The 17,897-nt window shown below is 35.5% G+C and overlaps 1 protein-coding gene across 1 annotated transcript in view; it reads left to right on the top strand.

Moving 5' to 3' along the window:
* LOC150084631 (lysosomal-trafficking regulator-like) overlaps positions 1–17,897 on the top strand; it is a 686,318-nt gene that overhangs the window by 61,035 nt on the left and 607,386 nt on the right. Inside the window, exon 7 of the mRNA XM_090376308.1 lies at positions 15,053–17,523. Coding sequence (XP_090232434.1) covers positions 15,053–17,523 — 2,471 coding nt within the window. The remainder of the gene's footprint in view (positions 1–15,052; positions 17,524–17,897) is intronic.

Genomic DNA, 17,897 nt, shown 5'->3' with positions numbered 1-17,897 from the left:
TTTTTTGAATTCTGATTAAGTGACAATATTTCATCTTTGCTTAATAGATTGCAGTACTAGTACATCCTGTTTAAGTTTTAATAAAAATTTTGAAAATATTGTAATGCTATATATTTTACACCTTTTTATTTGAAAAAAAAAAAAAAAAAAAAAAAAAGAACCGATTCTGCTGAAAATTGCAAAAAAACCCCTCCATTTTATTCAAAAATTAGAAACAGTTGATTTGTGTCATCCATTTTACAATTTAAAAGATCATTGGGTGTGTGAAATTTCAAACGTGTGCATGTGTGTATATTTCTCCTTGTTATGTATATACAGTGAAACTTCTCCTAACGACACCTCTCTTTAACGGACATCTCTGTAAAACAGACATTTTCAAATTCCCCAACTCACCTCTATTGGTTTTAACGTGTTTTCAGCTTCTGTCTAGCGGACATTCTCTGTAACGGATGCAGACAGGCAATTTGCACTGTTTTGTTTAGATTAGCACTTAATTTGATCTCCCCATAACAGACTGCGGGAGAGCTTACGGCCCTTTTGCTAGGAACTTTTCTTCAACCTATTGCCTCAATAGTGTGTTTATTTTCTATTTCCGATTCCCTGAATTTTATCAAGGTTTACGTCGCGGTTCTAAACCCTTTTTCAAGAATTTTAAGGCACGTGTAAAACTTCTGATGAATTCGGTGTGTGCAGGGGAAGGGGGGGAATTTGGTCGGCCCTTCGTCTTTTGAGTTTCAGTTTTCAGTTTTGTTCAGTGTCGTGTGAAGTGCACAATGTCTTCTCGTAAATATTTAACTTTAAAAGATAAAGTCGAACTCATTAATGCACATGATCGGCAAAAAAATAGTGTTTGCAATCTTGCTGCAAAATTCAAAATCAGGAAGACGCAGGTAAGCGACATCCTAAAGGAAAAAAATGAACTGCTCAAACAATTTTGACAACACGGAAATGATCATTTTCAAAAATCATTCCCGAAAACTGTTGGACTTCAAATTGACAATGTTACGTATGAGTGGTTTTGTCGCGCATGTGCTAAAAAAATTCCCATTAATGGGCCTATTATTAGGGAAAAGGCTTTGGAGATTGCGAAATCTATTAGAGTAAATGAGTTCAAAGCTTCTGTGGGATGGCTAGACAAGTTCAAAACTCGGCATAAAATTTCTTGGAAAACCGTAAGTGATGAAGGTGGATCTGTTGATACTGGGATTGTAACAGAGTGGACCGTTAAATTGGAAGATTTATGTCATGATTTTGAAGCTAAGGATATTTACAACTGTGACGAAACAGGGTTGTTTTTTTAAAGCTCTTCCTGAAAAAACAATGAGTCTAAAAAACAAAGTGCCAGGGTGGAAAAATTTCTAAGGAACGCTTGACTGTACTATTGTGTACAAATATGTTGGGAGACTTTGAACAACTTCTTGTTATAGGAAAACCACAAAATCCTCATTGTTTCGAGGGCATAAAGTTGAATCTTTTGAATGTTTACTGGAAGTCTAATAAAAATGCGTGGATTACACGAGATATCATGAGTGAATGGATAAGTCACTTTAACCAAAACATGATTCGTCAAAACAGAAAAATTATTCTTTTCATGGATAATGCTGGATCTCACCCGCACATTGAATTGTCCAACATTCAAATCATTTTCCTGCCACCAAACACATCTGCAGAGTGTCAGCCCTTGGATCACGGGATAATAAAAAATTTTAAACTTCACTACAGAAAACATGTTTTAAGACATCTCATTGCAAACATGAACGATGTAACGTGCGAGTGACCTTGCAAACAAAATCAGCATCCTAGATGCGATTCAATGGATTTCCTCTTCAGTAAACGCAATTAGAAAACAAATTGTCGTGAACTGTTTTGTAAAGTCTGGCTTCTCAAATGCAAAAATTGAAGTTGTGAACAGCAATGTGGAGCACCAAGAAGAACAAGAACTTCAACATCTATTGATAATGTACGATACTTCAGCTACAAGTTACCCTGGCTACAAAGATATAGACTCGAACCTCACTACGGAAGATGGTGCTCTCTAGATATCAACGACATTATCATCGATATTTTTCAAGAAGTTTCTCATGAGGATGAAGAAATGGAAGGAGGTCATTCTGTCGAAGAACATTAACGACGAACCACCGATGAAAATAGAAGAAGCACTCATACAAATCAATCATTTAAAAATGTTTTTCACCGCTGAAGAAGATACTGAAGGACTTTCGATGGTTTCTTCACTCCAAACAAATGTGGAAAACAAAATTATCAGCCAGAAGGTGGTGCAGAAGAAAATAAGTGATTACTGTATGTATTTTTCTTAAGATAAAGTCATAATATGCATAGCAAAATTGTATGTATATTATTTACAAAATTATTGTGCAAAATCTGTATATAATTTAATTTAATTTTACATTAAACGTTTAACGATTTTTCTTTTTTTTTTTTTCTCCCTCAGACTTCTTGTTAGCAGACACTTCTCTCTAACGGACAAATTTTCATTCCCACTGGCTGTCCGTTAAAGGGAAGTTTCACAGTAAATATTATTTATAAAATTATAAAAACACATTGTGTATGTTTGATACTGTTAGTAATTTCAATTTTCAGGTTTATTTCAATATTTATTTCAACTTTGGTGCTCTTCAAAGTGTGCAAAATTTGAAACTATGCATGTTGTTTGCTTCTTCAAAGTTGGTGTCCATCTTGAGATATTGAGTTTGTGTTCTTATCCCCGCTATATGAAATCAATAAGAAGTCATTATAAAAAAAATTGTGGTGGGACTGTAGATATTTATTGAACTGGTGGGTGAATTAAAAAAAGGACCTGAAACTATAAACAAAGCATTGGTACCGTGCCATTGTTGTGCAAGCAAAAAGCCAAATAGTTTAAAAAAAAAAACCAGTGGCAGTTCACCTGATAGGTTGATGCCTGCAAATTATCTGCAAAAACCATAAAAAAAATCGCTTGAGAGAGAGAGAGAGAGAGAGAGAGAGCCAGACAAACAGACAGGTCAATAATTAATTAATTGGATTCATCTGTTCCAGGCTTCAGAAAGGCTAAACAACTGAATGCCGCCAAGATTACAAATTCAAGTTTTCCGACAACACTCAATTACAAAAAAATCAACATAGAATTCAATGCTATTTCATCCAACTGTTCTAACATGATGTTATAGATAGGGGGTGGATCAGCAGCACTGTTGTGTGTTCTCAATAAAGTCCCATTAAGCTCATGTATCATGAAAGGCTGATTGTGCAAAAGGTAAATATTGGTGTTAAACTTTACCTTATACTGTTCTGCTAAGGTTTTGGTGTTTTGAAAAGAGGGTTCATATGCCATCATTGATTCTAATGCGGGATTCTTATTTTTGAGGGTCACTTATTAGGGACCTACCAATACTGCCCAGTTAAAGGGAATGAGAGAGAGAGAGAGAGAGAGAGAGAGAGAGAGAGAGAGAGAGAGAGAGAGAGAGAGAGAGAGAGAGAGAGAGAGAGAGAGAGAGAGACTTTATTGCAGATTTTCTGTAAAAATGGACAAATTCAATAGTGTTCCAGATGTTTTCTTTCTTTCTGGCCTTTAGGCTAGATATTTACAATTAACAGATGCATAAATAATAATTAGTATTAGCAGTATAGTGCAAGGAAGCCAGACTTTTTCTGTGGCTTCTTGTACTGAATCTCACAACAAAAAAAAAATAAATAAATGTCTAAAAGTAGATATGAAAATAGACAAATTATGTGCTTCCCTCCTCACCTATGTAATTGTCCAGTAGACCTATGAATTTTTGAATAACTATCAGCCTTAACTACCTGTGGAGGCAACTTGTTTTAGTAAGCAACAACTCACTGTGTAAAACAAAACTTTCTACAATGTAGTCTAAACTTCTTCCCTTGTAATTTGAATTCATGGCCCTTAGTTCTGGAATTTTTTTATCAGTATAAATTTTGCTTACATTTGTTATTAACCCCTCTTAGAGGGGCTAATAAAATAAATGGCCTACATAATTAGTCTTTCTTCATACGTTGCTTTGCCAATCTCACCATGCAAATTACATGTTTTGGACCCTTTTGAGAACTCCGGTTTTTTTTCAGATGAAGTCTCCATACATGGGCACAGTATTCCAACTGCAGTCTAACAATTGCCTTATACAGTGGGACTATGAGCTCCCATCTCTGCAGGTTGTTTGATAAATCATTGAAAGGACACCATGGGCTTTCCTGGCTTATTGTTTACACTGCTCAGAAAACTTCGTATCTGCTTGTATCGAACTTCGTATCTGCTTGTATTGAACTTCATATCTGCCATTTCATATGTTTCAGCCTCTCCTCACGATGAAGGGTCTTTTGTCATTACAGACTGATGCAAAGTACCTATTCACTCCATCAATGTAATTTGGGTTATCTAAGACTTTCCCACACCCAGTATCCAAGGATCCAGTCTGATTTTTTGTTCTTTGTAGTTACATACATGAAAAACTCCCCGTTCCCATTCTTTGATCTTTTAGCCAGTACTTCCTCATACTCAGCCTTTGCCATTCTAACCTTTTATGTGGTAGGATTCAGTGACTGCTCGTCCATAGGCACTGCAGCACCCCCAGCTATTTAAATCTAGATATACAGTGGAGTTATATGAAATTTTGTGAAGAACAAACCAACGCAATGAATATTTTTATTAACAAGACCCGCATATAGTATGCACATCCTCTATTTCTAGTAATCATTTCAATAATAAACGAATAAAAACACGAAATTGTTTCCAACTTTGAAGTTTAAGTAACTGTAGGCCTTATGCGCCAGGCAGTGACACATTTTGCATTCCAATGAATATCTGGTAGTTGGTTGCCATTGGCAACTTGCCAATATACATTTTTTATAGGTGAAACAAATCAGTCACTGTAAAGTGCACAGTGCAGATTTCATCGTTGACGATGATGGGTGTGTAGCCTCAATGTCGGTGTCTTTTTGTTATTCGCCTGAATTCCCATTAAGTAACTAAATAATATTAGTGTTAAGTCAATACTCAACATTCAACAGTGTAATAATGGGATTACAGCTTAATTGCGAATTGAGCTTGAACTTGGTAAGTAGAAGTTATATTATGAGGTGATATGTAAGTAAAACATTATTTCTAAGACACACGATTTTGTGAAATTTGATTCAATCATGGCCTCCATGCTTCCCCATGAAGTAAATCGCGTGACAGTGAATAAACTTCAGTAACTTAGTTTTTCATAATTATCTATCCAAGAAAAAAAATGCCATTGAAAAAGAAGGCCGCCCCACACCAAAGATTCAAATTTCTCAGTGGGGAATAAGTAATAATAAGAAATAAATTCGCAGTTTTAAAACTGAATGATACCAAAGGAAAAGTTGGCTTTGTGGTTGTGAAGTTAAAAATGTTGGATAAAAAAAAAAAGTGGCTTTACAGACATAAACAGAATGAAAGAATAAACTCAACAACATGAGAGTTCAAAGAAACATATTGATAATGTGATTTTACTATCGCTTTTAGGAAGCGTAAATATTAAAGAACAGCTTAGTGAGGCCTACAGACTTTCAATCTGTAAACATAACAGAAAAGTTACCAAGAATCGTGAGGTATTGTCTAAAATAATAGACTGCACTAAATTTTGTGGACAGTTTGAAATTCCTTTACATGGACATGACGAAAAAGATGATTCTAAAAATCCAGGAGTATTCAGAGGATTAATAAATTTTGCCTGTACATTAGATTCCAATTTAAAGAACCATTTAGAAAGTAATGCAGCATTTAAAGGCATTTCAAAAACTATTCAGAATGATATTCTTGACTGTTTGGTGAAAATATGCTGGGATGAAATAAAAAGAGAAATTAAAGAAGCTTCATTCGTAGCTGTCATGGCTGATGACACAACAGATGTTTCAGAACATATACAAATGGTAATTGTTGTGAGATATGAACTGAATGGAGACATTTTTGATCGTTTTTCGGGTTTTTTCACTCCGGAAAACCAAACAGCAGCCGGAATATTGAAGTGCATTCTAGATCATTTAGACATAATCCTCGAAGGACATACTCGAAAACTGGTTGCTCAGACATTTGATGGCACAAATGTGATGAAAGGCAAGAAAGGGGGAGTTCAGGCTAAAATAAAAAGAAGTGTATAAAAATTCAAATTTTATTCACTACCCTGCCACCAACTGAATCTGATGATGAGAATGCAGCAGGTAGTACCCAAGATTCAAGAATGTTCTTTTCGAACCTAATGTCAATACCAACATTTTTCTCGAGATCACCACAGTGTCTCTCTGTTCTCAGAAAGCATGTGGACAGCCGTGTTGCCCAATCTTCCCCTACAAGATGGAACTTCAATATACGCACCGTGAACAGAATTTATGAAAATTTTGACTCCTTAAAAAAAGTGCATGGAGGAACTACAAGTGACAGCAAATGCAGATAAGTCTATTTCAGAAGCACTATTTCAGAAGCAACTATTTCAGAATTTTGCACATCTTGAGTAATGAAAAATTCTAGTTCTGGTTAGAACTTTTCCATCAGATAATGCCTTACATGGAAGTTATTTATAATCAAATGCAATCTCGAGAAATTGAGGCAGTTAAAATACATGAATATATAAGAAACTTTAAGAATGCTATTCTAAAAATCAGAAATTCGATGTACTGTGAAAATCCATCAAAAACACTCATGATTGAAGCGAAAGGAAGTATGTCACTATATAAGTGTTGACATAGGTGAGAGATATTCTTTTATAAAGCAATTAATTGCTGCATTATTTAACAAGGAGAACTTTGTTATTTTTCATACGAAAATGTCCATGGAAGAAGTACGGGAGACTACTGAGGCATATCCCATGATTGAAAGAGAAAACCTCTTATGGAATTACAAGTTTTCTATAGCAGACGTGATCTACACAATTATTGAAAATTAACTGACTTGCTGAAATTTATCTCAGAAAATAATCTAGCTGAAGTTCTTGGTGAACTTACAAAACTCAAAAGTTCTTCTTTTGACCATTCCAATTACTACTTCAGAGCCCGAACGCTCCATTCGATATTAAAAAGAATAAAAACATTTTTCGATATTAAAAATAATAAAAACATTTTTAAGGAGCACTTTAAATCAGGAAAGGCTAAATGCTCAAGCAATGCTTTCAGTAGAGAAAAGCTTCATCAACAGTGCACCAAACTTGAATAAAAAAGTTAATCTATTTTCAACAAATAAAAACCAAAGAATGGATTTTGTTTTTAAATAAAAGATTTAAGTCTGTTAATGGTAAATGTCTAGTTAATATTTTGTAGTATTTTTAACTTGCTTATTATTATCACTGTATGTCTACATGTCTTATAACCAAGGCAATTGAATGTAATTTTAAGATGCAGCACCCCCAAATATCAGAGTCATGAGCCACTTCTGGTAGGATTGCTGGTAACTTTCACATGCCGTATTTTTCTGTTCTGTTAGACTTGCCAGCTCCATCTCATATTGATCCATCTCAGCATCCTTCTGGAGCTATATTTTCTTAATGGGATATATTCGAGAGAGAGAGAGAGAGCTGGGAAAACTCATTATCAAGATGCAGTTCTAGGACAGCCACAATACACATGTGATTGTTACAAATTGTTACAAATACAAATTTGATGGATCAGGTTCTGTGTGATAATTTTTATAGGATAGTTTCTATGTTAGTTGATGGCCACGGTGACCAAAATGAGGAACTATACAATCTGAACAATAGATGAAATTATTGGTAACAAATCCTCAAGCGTTTAGGGCATAAGCCTCAAGCTATGAAGGAGTCTAGACTATGTATAAATATAGTGCAAATGCATCAGAAATACATAGCTATATCTGAATAAATCAGAATATTGGTAAAACGGCATCGTTTTAGGTTATATCTCATATTGTGAATACCTTCACAACGAGTTTCCATGATATTGCACTACTTCGAATAAGTAACGCTTCACCTATGGAGAAGACTAATGTTACTTATTCTCAGATGGATACCACCACCCAGACGGCACCGTTTCAGGGCTATTTGGCCCTTCTTCGGTGGGTGGGTAGGTACCCGAGTGATGCAATGATGGCAAAACAGTTATGAAGTAACTCCACAATATGAGAGATGCCTGATGGTGTATCATGTATTTAGACTCAAGCGTTTAGGGCATAAGCCTCAAGCTATGAAGGAGTCTAGACTATGTATAAATATAGTGCAAATGCATCAGAAATACATAGCTATATCTGAATAAATCAGAATATTGGTAAAACGGCATCGTTTTAGGTTATATCTCATATTGTGAATACCTTCACAACGAGTTGCCATGATATTGCACTACTTCGAATAAGTAACGCTTCACCTATGGAGAAGACTAATGTTACTTATTCTCAGATGGATACCACCACCCAGACGGCACTGTTTCAGGGCTATTTGGCCCTTCTTCCATCTGAGAATAAGTAACATTAGTCTTCTCCATAGGTGAAGCATTACTTATTCGAAGTAGTGCAATATCATGGCAACTCGTTGTGAAGGTATTCACAATATGAGATATAACCTAAAACGATGCCGTTTTACCAATATTCTGATTTATTCAGATATAGCTATGTATTTCTGATGCATTTGCACTATATTTATACATGGTAACAAATCCTCATTGCAAGAAAACTGGGTATGCTCTGGCATGTCCTGCCAGAGTATAATTAGTCTCTTGGTACACCCGGCTGGCATCCCCTTCGCTAGGTATGGTAATGCAGGGTCCCACTAGGGGCCCAGCTGCCCACAGGCCGGATGAGCAATGGGCACAACAAACTACATACCACATGACCCATACATTATTTTTAAACCTCTGGCATAGACAGGGTACTGTCACTCGATACATAGAACATATGCAGAGATGGGACAAATCCCCGGAGCCGTCTGACCCTTAACATACTTATACCTATCAGTTCAATTGCATCCAGTGGCTGGGGAAGCTTTACAGCTATCATTGCATGATGGTGATGTCACCTCATAGCAGATCACTGATCCTGCTTAGAGTCAGGTGGTTGTGATGAGGGGTGGTGCACTTGGTTTGTGCAGCCATCAACAGTGAATGATTGGAGGCATAAGGTCTGTGAGGCCAAGGATATACATTTTATATAAGATCAGTCAGTGGCAAATTTGATGACATCAGTATTTCTGGAGTTCAAAGATGACTTCTTTCCTAATATTCTTAATGTTTCCAGATATTAAACAGAATTTCCATCAGGATTTCAGAAATGTTATGAATACTGTTTAAAAATCAGAAATTTATTTATTTAATTGGATCTGTTCTGGATTTTATTGGATCTGTTTCTGCGGGCTTAGAGGGAAACTGGTATTCTGTGTGTTATGGATTGAATATCTTTCTATTACAGAAGATTTAGGAGAAGTCCGGTTGGCCGTCTCCCTAAAATCCACTCGTGCACATCTTCTCGATGGTAAGCTCTGTTACGTCACTTAGGTGGCAACGAACATGTAGAGTGGTTCTCTTCAAGAAGCCTGGTCAGCGTGAAGAGGAAAAGACCAAACCCACCAGCATATGACAGCATGATGAAACAAATGGCCCTCAGTCCCCAGTGGGTTTCACTCCCCCTCTTTTGGCAGCTAGAGGATCAGAGTGGAAGCAGAGGATACTAAGAATCTCCGGGTATATAACCAGGCTGCCATGCACGGAAACTGAACTTGGCCTATTACAACGTAAGGTCGCTCATCGGTGAAGACAGGATATTAGAGCTGGAAAAGGAATTAGAAAATGTGAATTGGAATATCATTGGTTTGGCTGAAACAAGAAGAAATGAATCACTTATAAGTTTATCAAGTGGAAATCTACTGTACACCGATGGAGACAGTGAAAGGAGTGGAGTTGGGTTTCTGGTCCATAAAGATTTAAAAAACAACATTTTGGAATTCAAAAGTACATCAAGGGTGTCAAGAATAATACTCAAGATTTCTAAGAGGTACAAGCTAAAGGTTATAATGATTTATGCACCAACATCGAGCCATGATGATGAAGAGGTTGAAGAAATGTACACCAAAATTGGGAGTCTTCTAGATGAGCAGAAAACCCACTACACTATTATTATGGGGGACTTCAATGCTAAGGTTGGAAAAAGACAAAACAGTGCAGAAAGGGGAACTGTAGGAAATTTTGGAATTGGTGAAAGAAATGAGAGAGGTGAAAGACTTGTGGAATTTGCAGAATCTCAAGGATTGTTAGTAATGAACACTTTTTTTTTTCAAGAAAAGGGTGAACAGAAAGTGGACATGGAAGAGTCCAAATGGATTAACAACTAATTAAATAGACTTCATCCTCACTAACAGAAGATATATTGTGAATGTTACCGTCCTGAATAAGGTAAATGTTGGAAGTGATCACAGAATGGTAAGATGTACACTTGATGTAGGAAAGGAAAAAACTGACTCGAGTAAATAATACAAAGGTCTTTGAGATAACAGAAGAGGAGAAAAAGCAGTATGTACTGCAACTTAAGAACAAGTTTGAGCTTCTGCAAACTGCTCAGGACCAAGATATCGACGAGGAATATTACAATTTTCTGAAAGTGATAAAGCCCAAGAAACCTATAGGGAAAAAGAAATCCAAAGAAGAAAAAATTAGTCAAGAAACACTTGTTGTGATGAACAGAAGATGACAAAAGAAGAGCAAGATAAACACTGACAAGGAGAAAATTGAGTATACTGAATTATGCAAAACCATTAGAAAGAGACTCAGAGAGGACATAAGAAGATTTAACAGAAGAAAAGTAGAACAAGCATTAAGGGAAAACAAAGGACTTAAATCAGCAGCTGTGAGAAGTAATACAGAAAGACAAATGATACTGAAACTGAAGAAGAGCGATGGTGTACTTATAAATAGCAGAGAAGGCATAATTCAAATAGCAGAAAAGGCATAATTCAAATAGCAGAAGACTACTATAGAGAATTATACAAGGAGCGAGGGAATGATGCCAGCAGTGGGGAAGGTGGATCACAAATTAGCAACACATACGACATACCCGATATTCTTCCTGATGAGGTAGAACATACATTGAAGAAAATGAAGAATCAGAAAGCCCTGGGGAAGATGAAGTTACTGTAGATTTGTTAAAATTGGGAGGAAGAGACAACACAAACTGTCAAGGCTTTCACAAAGTGCGTTAGAAAAGGTGTTGATGCCTAAGCAGTGGAATAATGCATTCATAGTTTTGCTACATAAGAAAGGAGATAAATCAGAAATTGGAAATTATAGACCAATTAGCTTGTTATCCCACATCTACAAGTTGTTCACAAGGGTCATACTAACAGATTAGAAAGAATACTTGATGAGAATCAACTGAAAGAGCAAGCTGGCTTTAGGACAGGATTCTCAACTATGGATCACCTTCACATAATATCACAGCTAATGGAGAAGGCAAATGAATGTAAAACACCATTATGCCTGGCATTTGAGGATTATGAAAAGACATTTGACTCCTTACAGCATAAGGCAATATTTCATGCACTGAAAAGACAAGGCATAGAATATGAGAACGCTACCTCCTTTATTAGACTAGACAAAGACAGTAGGAAATTTAAAATCAAGAAAGGAGTTCGAGGAGGAGACACAATATCTCCGAAGCTGTTTACTGCTGCCCTTGAGGAAGCTTTCAGAAGATTAGACTGGTTGCAGAAAGAAGTTAATGTGAATGGAGGTATCTAAACCATTTACGATTTGCAGATGACATTGTGGCCATAAGCCACGATCCCAAAGAATTAGAGGAAAATCTGAATCAGTTATGCACAGTTAGTAACGATTTTGGACTAAAGATGAATATGGCTAAAACAAAAGTAATAATGAACAAGTATGCCACAGAAAGGGACATAATGATTGAAGGGGCAGTAATTGAAAAGGTGGAGTCATATACTTATCTGGGACAAGTCATTAGCTGTAATAATGATAAATGTATGTAAGTCAAGAGAAGAATAAATTTTGGATGGATAGCATTCAGGAAATATAGTCACATACTGAAGAGCAATATCCCAGTTTGTCTGAAACGTAAAATAATGAACCAATGTATACTCCCCACCATGACCTATGGAAGTAAAACTTAAGCACTCACCAAAAGAATGGAAGAGAAGCTGAGAACTACACAGCGAAGAATGGAACGAATTATATTGGGAATCAGACTGTTAGATAAGAAGAGAAACACATGGATTAGGCAGCCAACTCAAGTAAAGAACATTCTTATCAGAACTAAAGAACTAAAATGGTCTTGGGCAGGACACAAAGCTCGAAGACATGATGACAGATGGACTAAGAAAATAACAGAATGGTACCCAAGAGGAGCTAGAAGAAAACCTGGAAGACAACACGGAGATGATAGATGAAATTCACGAGTTTGTGTGTAGTAAATGGATGGTCATTGCACAAAACAGAAGGAACTTGAAAGTTGCTGGAGAGGCCTTCATCCTGCAGTGGATTGAAAATGGCTGATGATGATGATGTTCTGGATTTTAAAAGAAACCTTTCTGCAATGTATAGTCAGTCCTCGTATAGCATGATAGTTGTGTTCCTAGAAACCCTCGTGCAATGTAAAATCATGCAATATAAACAACAGGCCATATGGAAAAAATAGGGTTAGGTGCTGACCACCCAAGATTGAACACACATAACCAAAACATTACCATGGCAACAACCATTAGGAAAGGTGATACCCCCCCCCCTCTCCACGAAAAGAAATGCATCCGTAGTATGTAATAAATATTGCTAATGCTTTTGCTTCTGTCGTAAGCAAATTTGTTTTTTGTTTGATTTTCTATCCAAACAGATGACAGCCGTTCCATCTCTTCCAATTCTTTGTCTTAATCTAATGGATTTTAATTACACTTTGAGTTGTTCCTGCTATGAAAGTTATTTTCTCTGCATTCTTTGTAATTCTCTGCGTTGCCTCATTTAGGCCTCTAGCACGTGCAATATCACATGGTCTTTCATTTCGCTCAAAGCGTTTCACAATTTCATATTTTTTCCCTATCGACAGAGGCGAACTGATCATAAGCCTTACTGGGGGAAACCTTGGTGTGATTTTGGCCATAAATGCTAGTATGAGGCCACTACAAATTTTCTCTGGTAAGAATTTTTGACCCAGTCTGCCTCTGCGTATCGATATTGCTTTTCTTTTTCTCTCTGAATCTGTAGTGTCTTCTAGGACACTTCCTTTTCGCACCTTTTAAGTATTTTACCCATTTTTATGGAATAAAGCACAATTACAAAATGAGGAAGCATGCTTGATACACATAAACAAAGCTACATGCGTGTAGCAACTGAATAAACAACACCGTAAACGCAGAGACACACTATGAACACCTCACTAGCCCACATTTTACTAAAGCACAATTTCCAGTTGCGTTCCTGCTAGTGGAGTCTGTTATAAACTTGGTAGTAAACTCGATCTAATTGCATTTGCGATAATACCTGATAATATCTTTTCCTGAAAAGGGCTGCAAGAGTAGCTCAGGGTGTATTGTCGATGATATATAGGAATTTTTCTAGCAGGGATAAGGAGGTGATTATTCCCTTGTATAAGGCAATGGTCAGACCACACCTAGAGTACTGTATACAGGTGTGGAGGCCTCATTTCAAGAAGGATGTAGAGATGCTGGAACGAGTACAGAGAAGGGCAACAAGATTAGTGAATGGAACAAAGGGGTGCTCTTACGAAGAAAGGCTTAAGTTTTGCAAATTACAGTGTCTGGAGACTAGGCACCGGCGAGGTGATCTGATAGAGGTGTATAAAGCCTTGAATGGGTTGAGCATGCTCAATGCTGATGGGATTCTTCCTCTTGCTCAGAATAATACCTGAGAGGGCATAAATTCAAATTGAGAAAAGACAGATGTAGGATAAACATGAGGAAATTTGCCTTTAGCCAGCGGGTGGTTGGTTGGTGGAATAAACTTCCATCCCTTGTCGTGGAAGTTGATAGCCTAAATAAGTTTAAGGCTCAGCTGGACAGGTATTTCGAACGAATAGAGGGGTGAAGTGGAAGTGATTATTTATTTATTGATTTATTATTATTATAATTTTTTTTTTTTTTTGGCTCATGCTGCATAAGCTTGCTTTCTTGCATCAAATGCCTCTACTAATGCTAATACCGATAGCTGGAATTGTATGGTTTACGTTATTATGGTGAAATGAATAATACTGATATAAAAAACATAAATACATTTTCAGAATCTTCTTTTCATTCCTATCGTGTTGCGTTCAGTTGAGGTGATTCCGCGTTCGACTGCCATTTCTTGTAAACACAAAGGCGAATCGTGCATAAGCAAATTCAGTTCGTGTTATATATGATATCGTTCTCCTATTTATAAATCGTGTATGATCGAATTCGTGTAGTGTAAACACTTGTTATACGAGGACTGGCTGTAGTTTTAAACTTCTTCTCTTGTAATTTGAATTTGTGGCCCCTAGTTCTGGAATTTGTTTTATCAGTATAAATTTTGCTTATGTTTGTTTTATTAACCCCTCTTAGCCCCTCTAAGAGGGGTTAACGATTTTGACGTGATGTTTTTTATGATTTTTAAAAAAATTTTCTGATTTGATTTTTGAAATAATATTGGCCAACTCTCCACATGATGCTTATTTTGCTTAAAAAAAAAGTTGTGAATATAGGTATTTAAAAAAATGTGACTGGAATTCTAATTTATTAATATACAGTTACAGTGATAATGTAATTTTTTTTCAAATGAAAGTTTTTTTTTTTTTTTTTTTTTTTTAACTCAAGAATGATGGTCGGAAAATTACAGAATGGTAAAAAATATCAGCAAGCATGTGTTGAAGGTTTTTTAAGTTAATTGTTTCTAATCATCTCGTAAGTAACTTATTTTTTCAATGGTTAAATTTCTGTCAATATATACATTTTTTTAAATGGGGCTCTTTGTATTGTTTAAAATAGATATTTTGTCAGTAGAGTTCAATTTGTTGGACATTGTCTGTTTATTGATATTAAAATTGATTGTTAATAATTGTTAATTTTGAATTAATGGTATTTTATTATACTCTTTTTAGAGAAATTAAGAAGAATATCATATGAAGAGGTATATTTGGAAATTTATAAGGTGTATCCAGTTAAAAGAACATTCAATGTTATTTCCAAAAAGACTGTGCAGTGTAAGCCTAAACAGTTGGGCCAGCCAAATTCTATACATTATCACAGAAGAAGAAAGTGTAGGAAACGGCATGTTTCGAATGGAGATTCTGATTCTTTGGATCCTGTTAATGTTTCATTGGTTTGTAAAGTTGCAGACTCCAAAATCTTTAGAACTGTTGATTTCAAAATTGCCCCGAAATATTGCGAGAATTCAGATGTAGAAGAAGAAAAGCAGGACTGTTGTATGGAGGAATATTTTTCTGATTCGAGGATAACAAATATAATGTTTTCTTATGTATCGGGCATGGAAGTATGTATGTATGTGATATATCTGTTGCATAAAATTTGTCTTTTGGATAAGAAATCTTCATTTGCTTGCTCTTCTTCACCCCCTCCTTCTATTGCAGTGGTTTTTTCATTTGCTCTCAATACCTTGGATACACTCCACTTTCATCATTGCAAATCAGAGGGGTTGTTTCTGGATGAGTTTAAACAGATGCGGAGACTTTTTCTCTCGTTATTGTTTGTATCTGTAGGAACCATGAATTTTGAAGACGTAGTCAATGCCTTAAATGGAGCTTTAAGGATATTACTCACAATTATTGTAGACATTTTTCCATTACTTCAGAATGTTAGTTGTCAATCAGAAGTATTTTCAAAGACTGTACATAAAGAAGATATAATGTTTATTTGTGAATCAATTATTGGAGCACTAATCCTCATTTGCAGGTTGACTTTGAGAACTCTTTCCTTAGAAGAATGTGCTAAGATTGTACAAGTTATCAGAACATTTTCTGACAACTTTGGGCCCATTGTATGTTGTAATTTGATTCTGTATTTAGATAAACAGAGCAAAAGTGAATATCAGTACCACTCACTAAGGATTTTAATCCTTCTCAGAAATGCTATAAATTCATTAAAGACACTGAGGGTTGAACATAGCTATTCAGAGATTAGTTGTGATGGTGACCATAAAAGATGTAATTGGATGTCTGTATCCCATCACCATCATGATATTTTAGGTTCTTCATTGAGTCACAGTGTTATGAACAAAATGCCAATGTGTTGTGTAACAACGTTGAATCTTATTTTCTTTGATATAATTGCCAAAGCAAAATCAAAATTACTTTTAATGGAAACTATAAGAGCTTTGCACAAAGCTGGGATATGTTGTTGTATCAATGTACATATTATTCTGAAAAGTGTGTTGACATCATTACATGAATATGACCTGCAAGTGCAAGAGTCTCTTCTTTCCATACTAGAGAAAACATTATTCAGACAGTTAGGTTTAACTCAGTTTAGTCATGCACACTGCCAATTTTGTGATAAATTGTATTTAACTGATTCATTATTGAATAATGCTAGCTTTTCTGTGCCAAAACATGATTATCAGTCATTTTACAGCAGTTTCCTTGCTAATCAGGATCAAATTAAAGTAAATGATCCTTGGAATGTTCTTACCCTTTATATTAAAGTTTTGTCCGTTAGAGGTACAACTACACATATTGTGGGAAAGCATCTTTTGCGACTTATAAGTGTAGCAACAGATTATCTTAAGTGCCAGTTATTTTTGAAAGTTATTTTACAAATATTTATTCCCTCTCATCAATTAGAAGAGTCGCAGGTTACAAGTGCCTTCAAATACTGTTTAGCTTCTCTTCCATTATTTCTTGTGAATCCAAAATTATTGACTTTATTTGTGAACAGAGGAGGACTGCACTCCTTGAGTTATTTACTCTCTATAACAGAGTTACGTAGACTCGTCATACAAGTATTGAAAGTTGTTGTAATTTCAGAAGTTGAAACTGCAGAGTCAAATCTGAAAAGGAAGGACTACAGAATTCAGATATTTACAGAGAATTTTAAAGAGTTAGCAGCTTTGTCTCTTTTTCAGAAAATTTTAATTCAGCATAGTAAGCTGTTTCTTCAGTGGATTAATTACGTACCTTCTTATGTTGAAAGAGAACAGTGTGCTTTAAAAGAATCTGTTGTTCAGTCCAATACTGATACAGAGAATTTAACTCACTCATCCTCAAAAACTTCACAAGAAATTGTGATGACATCAGTGTTAATTTCTTCTCATGATTGTTGTGATGAATACTTTACCATTAGTAACAGTAATAATTATGATTTTTCTTTCTTATGTGAACTATGGGATATCTGCAGGCAGTTGATGAAATCATCAGTATATCGGCAAAATCTACTGCCCCATTTTATACCCTCTTTGGTTTATGAACTACTTTTAGCAGTTGTTCAGGATTTAAAGTTAAATAACAGACTCATTAATAGTTCAGATAACAAAGATCAGTTTAAAACTACTTTGAATCTAATGGAATGTCTCCTCTCCATATATCTTCTTTTGACACCTTTTGAATATACTGAGCAGGTGAGTTTTAATTCATTTTATAGGTACTTTTAACAAAAATTAGTGTTATAGTATATTGTATTATAATAATTTATATTAATATTATTAGGCAAAAATAATGCAAGGAAGAAAGGAAGCTTATACAGCATCTGCAAAAAAAATATATATATATATATCCCTTCCCACATCACTTCCATCCATCCTCCCTAATAATTTGTATAATCTTTCTTTAAATTTATTCAAACTACCCACTTCCACAATGCCAGATGGAAGTTCTTCTGACAATTCGTTATTCTCTGGATGAAAGCAAATTTTTGAATGTGTATCCTGCAACCAATCTGTTTCAATTTAAGTTTATACCCCCCCCATATTTTGTATAAGAAAGAGTAAAGATA

Source organism: Mastigoproctus giganteus, chromosome 6 (assembly GCF_048544385.1).
Source record: "Mastigoproctus giganteus isolate SK-2022 chromosome 6, ASM4854438v1, whole genome shotgun sequence".
NCBI lineage: Eukaryota > Metazoa > Arthropoda > Arachnida > Uropygi > Thelyphonidae > Mastigoproctus > Mastigoproctus giganteus.
The sequence above is the reverse complement of the archived record's forward strand: the minus strand, read 5'-3'. Positions and strand labels throughout refer to the sequence as shown.